The sequence below is a fragment of the Aulonocara sp. 'chitande type north' Nkhata Bay genome, linkage group LG16 (genome assembly GCF_057382095.1).
Source record: "Aulonocara sp. 'chitande type north' Nkhata Bay isolate Kocher_YH1m ecotype deep benthic linkage group LG16, A_spYH_male_GT1.1, whole genome shotgun sequence".
NCBI lineage: Eukaryota > Metazoa > Chordata > Actinopteri > Cichliformes > Cichlidae > Aulonocara > Aulonocara sp. 'chitande type north' Nkhata Bay.
In genome coordinates this window covers 15,599,241-15,611,607 of record NC_141359.1, presented here as the reverse complement: position 1 = coordinate 15,611,607, position 12,367 = coordinate 15,599,241, and the positions used below count along the sequence as shown (strand labels likewise).

The 12,367-nt window shown below is 41.3% G+C and overlaps 1 protein-coding gene across 1 annotated transcript in view; it reads right to left on the bottom strand.

Moving 5' to 3' along the window:
* The window catches only part of plcl1 (phospholipase C like 1), a 135,548-nt gene that overhangs the window by 50,195 nt on the left and 72,986 nt on the right, over positions 1 to 12,367 (bottom strand). The window contains exons 2-5 of the mRNA XM_086266754.1: positions 4,107 to 4,181; positions 2,046 to 2,333; positions 1,626 to 1,916; positions 105 to 496 (exon numbers count right to left, since the gene is read on the bottom strand). Coding sequence (XP_086122880.1) covers positions 105 to 496; positions 1,626 to 1,916; positions 2,046 to 2,333; positions 4,107 to 4,181 — 1,046 coding nt within the window. The remainder of the gene's footprint in view (positions 1 to 104; positions 497 to 1,625; positions 1,917 to 2,045; positions 2,334 to 4,106; positions 4,182 to 12,367) is intronic.

Here is a 12,367-nt window from a genome sequence, read left to right as displayed (position 1 = left end):
TTTGTTTGTGCACTCCTAGTTTTTTCTTTAACTGGTTCAGAAAAAGAACCCTTTTAATTTTGTTTGTTTTTTTAAAAGATGTCATGTTGATCTGTTTGACTCACCTGATGTAGTAGTGGGACAGAGGCATGTTCATATCCTGGCAAACCCCTAGTTGCTCTGGGTCAAGCAGCTGGCATTCTGGAGACTGCAGGTAGCGGGCAAATCCATCCAGACCCAGCAGCCCTCTCTCCTTGCCTTGAGCAGAGGGCTCATAACGCCTCAATAGTTCCCAGCAGCCCTCAGTGGTAGCCAGAGACAAACCCTGCTCTGTCTCCAAGAAGAGCCGGAGGTCCTGAGGGTCCAGACACTCGCGGTCTTTGGACAGTTGCACCATTAGGAAGTAGACATCTGGCCGTGTGCAAAGCTCGCAGAAGGCTTCCTCAAATTCCTCACGTGTCACGTGGGAGGTCAGCTTTTCCTTGCTGCGCTGGATCTCCTTGAAACGGAGACGCACCTGAGGAAAAACAAAGCGGAAGTGGATGAAAATAGGAAAGTGTGGACAGTTAATTAAGCAAGAACTTCAGTTATTATGTCTCATTCATTCAGTGAAGTTGGCAAAGAGGATTACATTTTACTTGTCTTTTTTCATTAAGGATATTAAAGCGAGCCACATTCAATTATATAACACAATGTAGCCATCGTTTCTGTCTACTCTGAATTCTCCTTTCTGTATCTTCTGTGTTCTCGCCCATGTGTGCCAGTGCAGACATTTATATTCTCTAAGTTTCCTAGCTTAGTCTGTGTGTAAGCAAATAAGGCACGAGGCAGGGAAAGGGAGAAGGAGCGGTCCTGCGTGAGGCAACAGCAATCCAAAAGAGAAAAGCAGAACAGCCACAAATCCGTCATCAAGAGGGATTAAATGTCCTATTGCTCCAATCAATGTTATTTGGAAACACATCACTTAGCTGTGATTGTAGCTGAACATGTCGTTCTGAAATGCAGTCCTGATTGCAAAGAGCTTAAATGATGATGCTGTTTTTTACAATGTGTAAGTTCTGTTAATGCACAATATCTCAGCAGCTCTGGGGGTTAGCATTATGGGTATAAAACCTAGAGCAAATCGTTATGACAGAACTCAAATGTTCCAGTTATTTCTGAGTCAGTAAGCTTTGTGTGACAGCCTCCTTCTCAACTTTCTCTGTTCAAAGATTTAAAGATCATCAGGCTCCATATTTTCTGTTTAATTCTGCAGATTTAATGTGCAACACAAACACACTAGAGTTTCAGTTTTAGTGAACAGCAGCTGTGGTTTTTCTACAGTTTTGACCCTCACTTTCCTAATAGTATAGCCAACAGTTATGGAGCAATATTAGCAGTCATCTGATATCATATCCTTGATTATAGAACCAAAATAATTCTCTTTTTGCTAGGTTTTTGGTCTCCACCAACTTCCAAAGGAAATCTGGCTTGTGCTGCTCTGATAATGTCTGAAGGCAGTCTCTAACTCTGTCTGTGTAGCTGGAGCTTACTGTTACTCTTAAGTCAAAGAAAATACAGCTTCAGATAAGAATACATTTATGCACTGGTGGTGCTTCATATCTAATACTGCAAGTCAAGTTTCTGTGGTATTACATATTTGTCACCTTGGCCTCCTTGATACCAGGGCACAGTTTGCAGATGGTGGCGACTGCTACGTCCTCTGACACGATCCCGTAGCCATCTTCATCGACCTGGGCAAACTCTGCTGTCAGCCACTCGCTCCTCATCTTGCTTCCCAGGCTTCCTTCAACGGCCACCCCCCCTCCTTCACCTGGTCCTCCTCCTGCTACACCTCCCCCAGCCCCTCCTACGATGGAAGGATGAGCCAGCAGGTAACGAAGGCCTGTTACCCAGATGTTGGCCACATCAGCTGACAATGCCACCAAGTCTAGAGACTGTAGGGAAACATGGATAACTGGTTTAATGGCTGGGTGTACACTAGTGATTTTCTTCGTTTATATGTTTATACACAGATGTTTTGACACTATTCTTCTGCTGACACACATTTCTTTTTCCATTCTTACCTGGTAGTCATCTCCATGTATGATAGAGAAGGCTGCTTCTTCAGCCAGATGTTCGGAGAGAGGGCCATTGTGGAGGAAGGTCTCGGTGCTCTTCCCAGTGCGGACCTCACGAATGCTGGAAACGTCAAGCCGAGCCCGGTCTCCATCTTTCTTGGATGGCTCCCAGCGTAAGCAGCTCAAGTCTGGATCCAGTGTGTAAAAACGACAGTAAACCCTAGAATTGGGCCGGATCTTCTTCAGTTCACACCCTCCCTGCATGAACGCCAAACAGTCGGCTGCACTGCTGACCTGGAAATTAAAATCACCAAAAACACGTTACTGTCCACACGTGAATTTTCTTTATTCCAGACAAAATATACTTTCAATTTATTGGAATATGTCCTATTAATGTCTCTGTGTCGGATATTAATCTGGTAAGGAAAAGGAAGAAATTGTTAAACAGGAATGGTTTTACAGGTGGAGACAGCTGACATTTATTCCCCCTCGACTTTTATGTTTCTTCACTGGTTTTGCATTTAGCTGGGTTAGTTTCGCTATTGGTAGAATGAGGCCATACCTCGACCCTACAGAGGTTGCAGCTCCTTTCTCCTTTGGCAGGTTTGCTGTGTCTCCTAGCACAGTCAAAAGAGCATGGAGGCTATAGTAGGAGGCAGCCAGTTACTCTAGGAGAGCTGGACAGATAGGAGACTGGTCCTGCTCAAGGGTTATGGACGTATCAGCAGCACCAGTATCAGCTGCTTTGTGCAAGGAGGAACAGGAAGAGCACCGCCTGAGCTAAGTTCAATAAGGTCTCACATCTGTCCGCTCCCAGGTGCTGCCAGCTAAATCCAAGCCTTATCACTCCCACTTTCCCACGCTGTAAAGTTGTTTGTGTCCAATCACCTTCTCCCGGCCTTGCTCTCCCTGCTCTAATCCCTTTCACAGCTGGGATTCTGTTCCCCTGAGATGGGCCAAACACCTATCTATACTCTGTCTCTTAATAAATCATGTTCATTCTTTGTAATGATCTCTCCTTACTGAAATGACCTCCAGCAGGACACTGGTGTGAAAGTCTGTGACCAGACAATCAAAAAAAGACTTCATGATGTCCTCTACTGGGCCGTGTGTCTCATCTATGAACTTTGTCTGTTGTCTTCCTTTTTCATCCTGCCTCCCAGCTCCATCAAGGGAGCCTCGACCCTCACATACATCCCTGCCTCCTGGATTTATTCAGCAGTACTACAGTTGGTACCGTATCATATGCTTTCTGCAAAAAGACAGTGCAACACCTTCTGAACTTCTTTCCTTCTTGATCAAAAGTTGGATATGTAATGCTCTTTCTTGGCATAACCTTCATGATTTAACATGAAATCATTTCTAAATGTAATACTAATACAGTACAGTAGCCTAACACATTTTTCTGCTTCCCTACAGAGCAGCAGCATACCCCCCCCCCCTTTTTTTTTTCAAATGGTACCCACATCTGTAAGTCTCTTTACAGGGAGGGACACATCTTTTTTCATTTTCATTCATCTACAGTAACATCTTCTAACTGTGGGTGATGCAGTTGACGACAGCCAGGTTAGTTTTGATGTTTTCACAGAGGAGTGTCGCTGCTTCCTTCTATCGGCTCATCATAACAGCTACAACATCAGTTGCAACACCAGCAAATTTATGGCCCAGTGTGTGGCTGAGAGTCACTAGTGGCAACACGCCCTTGGTTCTGGTACAGCACCATGTGTCTCATGTAGACGGCAATAGATTTGATATTTATCACCATTATTGCAAACAGGTGGCATATAAGTGCCTACTTGAGCCAGTTCAAGGGAAAACTAATAGCCATCTGACTGTCTGATTGCTGTATAATCCCTGTTTTATCGTGGTCTTGGCACACCAAAGTAAATGTGAAGACAGTGACTGGACTGAGTGGTCAGGCAAGGAGATCACAAGTTGACTGCAGTCTACAGGCATTGTTTTCCCTAATGTAACTGTAATGTAACTTCCCTTGAGATAATCAGAATTCCCTTTAAGATTCTGCTTAATCTATGTGAAACTGATTTTGATCATTTATTTCCAGTTTACCTTCTTTTCAGAGGGCATACTACTGAAGGACACCGTCTTCTTCCTGCCTCCGCCCACCTTTTGCACTGAGGGGTCCTGAAGAAAGACAAAGACAGATGGGCTGAAGGTCAAAATGAGAAGCATCAACATGCAGGATGTACACAGTCATAACAGTCATAAGTCAACCTGGAAAATTAGGATTGGGAGAGAAGTTTTGAGCAGTGGAGAGGCCGAGGGCAGCAGAACTAACATAGAAATACTGTTATTTCCCTTTTGTTACAACACACACACACACACACACACACACACACCTGTTTTGAGCCCTGCTGGGATTTTGAATTCCTGCCTCTGTCTTTGTGTCAGACTGATTGGCAAGTTCATGTGCAAATGTCATTGTTTACTTTCATTAGAGCTACTGCAAGGAATTTTTAACAAAGGTCCCGACAATGGCTTGTCTCTGATTTCTAATGAGCTCTAACCACTGGAGCTAAAATGATAGCAGTAATTGCAACTGGCATGGAGTGCAGAGTTGGCCACCTCTCTGCTGTACACTCCTTTACTTTGGTGCTCAACCGGCAAGTAGTGCTTCATTTGTACACATATAATATACTGTAACAGAAGTCTGCTAATAGTAACTGTTCTCCTCCTTAAATATTGGAAATACACTCGCTTCATTGGGTAAGCCTATTCTACTGCTCGTTGCCTGCTCATCAACATCGCATGGCAGCAATTCTCTGACTTTAATAATAATAATAATAATACAATTTATTTGAGAGCGCCTTTCAAAAATCCAAGGTCACCTTACAAAAGAACAACATTAATAAGATAAGATACCTTTATTAGTCCCACAAGGGGAAATTTCATAAAAGAAGCAATAGTCATAAAATACATAAAATAAGTTAAAATTGCAAAGCAGAACTTGACAACAGGTAAAATCAGCACTAAAGCGAATAAGGCAGTGTGAACAGATGTGTTCAAACAGGTTGTGTTGACTTCAGTGTTGACTTTAGTCAACACGACCGCTAAATTTCAAACCCAGCATCAGAATGGGAAAGAAAGGTGATTTAAGCCAGCGGTCCCCAACCTTTTCTGTTCCACAGACCGGTTTAATGTCAGAGAATATTTTCACGGACAGGCCTTTAAGGTGTCACTGATAAATACAACAAAATAAATGATACGACCAAGACAAAAACTGTGGTATATTGTAAATATAACAATAAACGCAAATTCACTGTGTGGTTGTGTAACTTTATTAGCAGCGCCCTCCTGAGATGCACCAACAACATTGAGAGTAACATCCTCCTCTCTGCCCCTTAATGCTCTCTGGTCGCTATGGTAACACGTAAATGTTTCTTTCAAAGTAAGACACAAAACTACAACACGGGAAAAGACCCAGGGAAACCGAGTTAACAATAAAAACCCTGAAAACCATAAATTTCACATCTGAGCCTCATCTCTCGCGGCCCGGTACCAAACGACTCACAGACGCTTATTTAAGCAACTTTCATATGAAAGTAAAACTGAATTGAACTCAACTGTCACGGTCCTGGGTCGGTGACCCAGTGCTTTGAGTTTCTTGTGTCTCTGAGTTTTTGTATTATGATCTTAGTTCTCTTTGTTGCCCCAGTTTATTCTATAGTCTAGCGCTTTGGCTTTCTTGTATTCTGTTTAGTTTTCTGAGTATTTAGTAGCTGTCTGTGTCTCTTTGTTGTTGTTCTGTGTTTCTTAGTTGCTCTGTCTCCCCTAGTCAAGTCTGCACGCCGGAGGCCCAGCTGTTTTCGCCCACTTCCCCTTCCCGTAGGAAGCGGCGCAGATGCCGCCATAAAATGGACGATGTTAAGCAACTCCCGGTGGTGAGTTACAATGATTATTTTTCTCCCGCTTCTATGGACATTAAAAACAATAGACTCACTCCTGATCCTGTCAATGTGTCAGTTCACATCAAAAGTTCAATCCTGTTTCTAGTGATTTTGCGTTTGGGTCCGTTTCCTCCCTGCACGCAGCCGGATCATGACATCAACATCACAAAGAAATAGCAGATCCTAGACTTTACTCAGTAGCAACTGATTTAGAAACCCTGATCCTAACAGTGTGTAGCTGAAGAATGGAAAATATCACAGTGTAGCTACAGTCAGCTTTATGTAATATTTCACTATGTCATCTTTACCTGTAAGCACCCTTTAAAAATGTTTATTATTATTATTATTATTATTGTTAATACTGAAATATAAAAGTCATCAACTATCATATGAAGCACCTTTTCAAATAATTGTAGCAGTCAAGAAATCCTTTGCATGCTCTTGTCTCAAAAAGAAACTGTACTTTTACTTGAGTGTTTCTTTTGAAATATTGCTCTGATTTTTACAAATGATTTTTTTCTTTGCAGGGAAAAAAAACAGGAAGCCTACACAACAGAGACAAGGACAGGACAAACAGAGCAGTGATTGCCTCTGAACAAAAGAAAGGGAACAAGGCAAAAAAAGAGGAAGAGTTGAAATCGTTGCCTCGTCCTATTCGGTACATTGATTTCCAATTCCCATATCCGTACACCTCCCAGTACACAGAGACACGGATAAGCAGCAAGGTCAGAGTTTTAAATGAGAGCTTGTTTGTCTTTATTCACTTTACTGTGCCACAGAATGTCTTTTTCATTACATTGGTCAGCAGAGGCCGGACAGAAGAGCTTACAGAAAACAGGTCAGTGGGTATTTAGGTGGACAGATCAGAGTGGGGAGTGGCCATAAACTGCGTCTCTTTGACTGTGCTAGTGATGCTCTGGGGCAGTATGGACAGTTGAGAACATTGATGTTGGTAGCTGTCGTTACTAATCCGGCATGTGCACGTTGCGAGACTACATGTTTCCACTGTCACTGCATGACACAGGCCGTCCAGGAAAGTAAGGCCACGTCCTTAAAAAAGCCTTTAGTGCAAAGTCCTGTTTCCAGCTATAATCCACCGTCTGCATTAAGCTCTCCCCTTTGTTTGACTTCACCACACTTTTTAACTCTGATATGATCACGCTCACACTCATTGTTGAGTAACTGCCAGGGGAAAGAAAAAATCAGCACGGATGGAGAAACAGTCCAGAGAAATGGAACCAAAAGCTGGAGGCAAGAGGAGATGTAATAAAGGTCAGGCTGGACAAATTAAGAGAATGGATTGGACTTAAGTGGATATGCAAGAAACAAGTAAAATGGAAGGATTGGTTTGCAAACAAGCACAAATAAAATATTCAGCACAAAGAAGCAAAGACGGGAGATGAAAGAAGGACTGTGATGCAACAAGTGCAGACACAAAATGCAGACTAGTAGGAGACGGGACAAAAGTAGAATACATGGTTAGAGAACAATAGCTCATTGTGTTGGAAAGCCTTGGACAGCAGATAAAGTGGTTACAGCAGCTGGCTCTTCACTAAGGACTGCCACACTATTTCTATACCTGGTTATATCAAATGGGCACAGAAGACAAGCCTCAGGCTCGTATGAGCACCTGCACACAGCGAGGAGACTGGTGCAAAATTGTAGCTAATATCAGTCTTGTCACAGTAACTGAGAGCTACCAATGAACAAGAAATCTCTTTCCAGACTGTTTTCTATATCCAAACAATGAACAAATAAAGAAAATATCTCCGTATACTTCAATCTAGTGTGACTCCATCAACAGTTTTGTTTTAATCTTCTAAAATCCAAAAATGTCATGATTCTTTTTTGACGTAAAACAAGAAACATCTATGCATTCTCTAAATCAGAGGTCCCCAACCCCCGGGTCACGGACCGGTACCGGGCCGCGAGAGTTGAGCCTCGGGTGTGAAATTTATGTTTTTCAGGGGTTTATTTATATTTGTTTTGTAGTTTTGTCTTATTTTGAAAGAAATATTTACGCGTTACCATAGTGACCAGAGAGCATTAAGGGCAGAGAGGAGGACGTTACTCTCAATGTTGTCGGCGCACTTCAGGCGGTCGCTGCTAATAATGAATTTGTGTTTATTATTATATTTACAAAATACCACAGTTGTCTTGCTCGTATCATTTTATTTTGTTGTATTTATCCGGCACACCTTAAAGGCCGGTCCGTGACATGGAAAAATGGTCCGTGGAGCAAAAAAGGTTGGGGACCACAGGTCTAAATAGAAAACCTACTTTATTGACTCTTCTTTTTTTTGTAACAAATGTAAAACTGCATTCACAGGAGGAAAAAAACTGCTCTGAGTAACATCTGAAATGGACCTTTAGCACAGAATGATGACAGAATGATATCCAATTCATTTTTATTTTATTTAGCGCCAAATTACAACAACAGTCACCTCAAGGCACTTTATATTGTAAGGTGCAGTGCCAGCAACAATAGAGAAGACAACAATCAGATGAACCCCTTTGAGCAACACTTTGTGACACCGGGGAAGAAAAACTCAATTTTCACAGGAAGAACCTCTGTGCTGAAGGAGGGGCAGCCATCTGCCACAGGAAGCAAACCAGAGGCAAATATGAAGCCTCTTCATCTTAAAACTATGTCAACTCCATGAGCCAAAAAAACATTTGATAATCAACAGTTAAAGAAGTGCCATGCATGCAATATTTTCAAACATAAATGTTAGCACGGTATGAACAGCAAAATTGCCTGACATTAGAGCTGCATCAGCATAAAGGCATAACACAGGAATCCTTCCCAGGAGGAGGCTAACAGCTGAGGGCTAATCTGCGTAGCCGCTGGTCGTGTTGTATTATGTCTTACTTTGTTATATTTCCTTAAAATATTAATGCAGCCTCTGGGGAAGAGTACATTCTGCTAATGCCTGATGAGTATAATTAATGGGTTTATTTTTTTAATAAAAATACTAAACTTTAATTGTGTCATTCTGGAGTTATTGCTCTGTAACCATAATTCTTTTGTGTTCACTGTATATGTAAAAGTGCTGTGTGGATTGTTTGTATAATGGCAGGTTAAATGTCACTTTTCGTCTGTTCTACAAAGCTGCTCAAAACTGTTACTTAACTGTTACTTCTATTTTTATAACACACAAATTTGGATCGCTGTAGCCAAACTAGATATGGTATGATTCAACGACCTCATCTTTTTCATTAATCTTGCCACCGGTCTGAAACCAGCTAAAAGCATTTACTCTATGGCAGACAACAAGGTCTTTCTAGCAGTGTTACAGTTTATCCCAGAGGGAATGCAGGCATGTCACGTTTATTCCCACACCAAATTGGGAAAACAATTTTGCATTAAGCTGGTTTGATGACCAGAGGGCACTGTTATGTTGAGTCAGTAAAAGGAAAACAACAAGAGCGCTGTAGCATGTGAAAGGAGAACTACAAAGCACAAGCTGGTATTAATAACAAAACTAACTTATGATTTTTATTGTAATCTTCTTGAGCAAAATCACAGAACTACTAAACGAAATGTTTAAAAAAAAACATGAACTGTCTTCTCCTACTCGACAGGCAAACGTACAGGAAGCTCTATACGATGTAAATAAACCTAAAGTGCATTCCATAAGTTAAGTTAAACGCAATAGGTATGGAATATATTAAACATATTTTGGTCTGACAAGTACACAGACTAGTGGCACTGATGGTATATTTAGACTTTTATTCTTGTGGGTCTGTAATGTGGTTTCCAGTGTAAAGATTTGGCTGGCAAAAGGTCAGTATGAAACCTGTGTAAGAATTAATGACTCCATGTTTGGCTTTTCCAATCTGGATAAAAACTAATGTTCCCACAACTGTACATTGTATGGGGCACAGGCAAGTCATTCAAGTGGGGCTCACTGCTCCTCCACATCTAAAGCCTCCAGCTGAGGTGGTTTTGGCATCTGAGCAAGATGTCTCCAGAACAAACCCTAGGCGAGGTGTTTGGGCATGTCCAACTGGGAGGAGGCCAGGTGTGACCAGTGGAGAGATTATGTCTCCAGCTGGTCTGGCGATGTCTTGGTGTCGTCCCAGAAGAGCTGGAGAACCAATATGATGTTAGGCTTAGTGCATGTTTAATCAATAAACTCAAGGGGGTTTTTGTGATAGAAAATATTTGAACCCCCCACAATAACTCATGTCACTCATGTTACCGTCTTATATGTAACATTTAATGATTTGTGAACCAAACAAAGGTGGAGGCAGTAATCAATCCCTGCAACTTTACAAACCACTAAAAGAAACAACAGCCTTCATTCAAGTTCTCTCTCCTGCACAGCGACCTTCTGTGTTGAATGACCTTGGACATTAACATGAATTTCCTTTTAAAACACTCAAACGCATACAAAGTGCCATTCATCAATGCCTATGCTGTGCCTGCAGACTGCTTCAGTGTTTCCATATATTGACTAAATTGTTAGCCTCATTTATAAAGCTCTGTGTCTTGCACACACAGAGACACAAACACTGACCAGACAACACCTGGCACTTGCATAAATCCAGCCCCAATCTGATGGCACGATCTGGCTAATTATCCCTCAGCACACTGGCAGGAGATTATCAAAATAGATTACTGTGCTGCCAGTGCGTCCACAGTCTTACATCCACTGCAACCCGCAATTTGCTGTGTGTCACAATGACCCGCAACTGTTCCACTGTGTTGCACTTAAAGTCAAGCTGTAACACTTTCCAATATGTATCCAAATTAAGATCAATGAGCTCCATGAATGCAAAGTAAAACTGCTGACCTCTTAGATTTGTATAAATACATTTGCCAATGTTCTAGTTGACTGAGTTTAAATAGTTGCAGACAACCGAGGCTTGTTTTTAGTAAGTTATTCCCTTTTAAAAATGTAGTTTTAAAAGGCAAAGCTAAAACAGCCACTACCAAAGCATTAACAACCTGATTTCAACAGATGCGTAAAATGTGAATAAAAACAGAACGCAATTATTTGTAAATCACATAAGCCCAAATCTTATTCACAATAGAAAATGCAGTCACATTCCAGCACCGCAAGCCCAGCAGAGCTCATCGAGTAAAATGTAAAAAATATACGTCAGTGAAGAATACCAAAAGAAAGCAATCTCTCTCCCTTTATTTAAGTTAACACAGTTAACCATGTCACACGCTGGCCAAGCTTTTTAATTCAGCCATTTACTTTGTTATTAGAATATTTTAATGTCATGTTTCAAATCAAGAGGCTTCTGTTCCTGAGCTCATGAGCAACTGTTTCTGTTTTTCTCAGGACAGCAACTACAGACACAACTGTCTTTGCGTGCCTTTCAGTGAGTCCCTGCAGGCCACTGGTTTGAATATAATGTAAGTCTTTTTTGTTTAATGATGTGAGAAAATGCAGCCTGTACATGTGTTTATTACAAAAGTGCGTGTTGGCCATGGTTAGGCCAGTGCTGATCTGTCATATTATAATTGTGTGTCATAAATAGCAACATTGAGAAAAAGATCAGAATAGTTTCCAGAAGACTTTGTTTCTTCATTGTTTTTTATTTTGCTGATAAATGTACTCCTTACTTCTGTACATATCACTCCTTGTACAGGAAGTAGGGATTGTCCAAAAACAACCTCAGCACTGTCTAACACATCCGTCCAAAGCTCCAGTCATTATCCTCAATAAGTGAGGACAGAAACAGCATAAAGGTCAACAGTCGGAATATTCTCATGTCTATATGCAATGACCTTTATCTTTGAAGCAGTGGTTTCAAATTTCAGAGTTATGTTTGTAATGTGTCATTTTGGACATAATGGTGTATGATAGCAATTAGTGATGTGCCATTTCACATCAATCACAATAATATCAGCATCAATTTTTACATGCTGTAAAAATGTCCAAACACGATGTCACAATGCTAAACTTTTACATTTTGTAGCGCACAATAACTGCTGCTTTAAAAACCACAAATAACAGCGTCAAGTACAACCAGGTGTTGATGGAACGCGAGGAGGCGATACTACTGGTTGGTGATGAGCGACTCAACTAAGCACTGCTGGAGAACTCGCCAGTTGCGCTCCGTGTGACAGGAAAAGCAGACGGGGGATGGAAATTACTGATGTGGTTACATGGCTTTAAGCAGCTGATTAAGAAGCTGCTTAAAGCCAGGTAGAAAATATTTGTCCACTTACATTTTATCATGTGACAGGTTACTGAAGAGTTACAAGGTGACATTATTTAGCTATTGGTATACTAAAGTGCTAAGCAGCCATGTTATACTTTACTTACATTACCGCAAGCACCGCAGCAATTTCCTAATGTTGTAAACCTCAACATCTGGCAATAAACCCCATTCTGATTCTGATTACGTTTCCTTTGCAACTGCCTTCTTAACTATTTTTCTGCTTGTGTTTGACCTATGCTG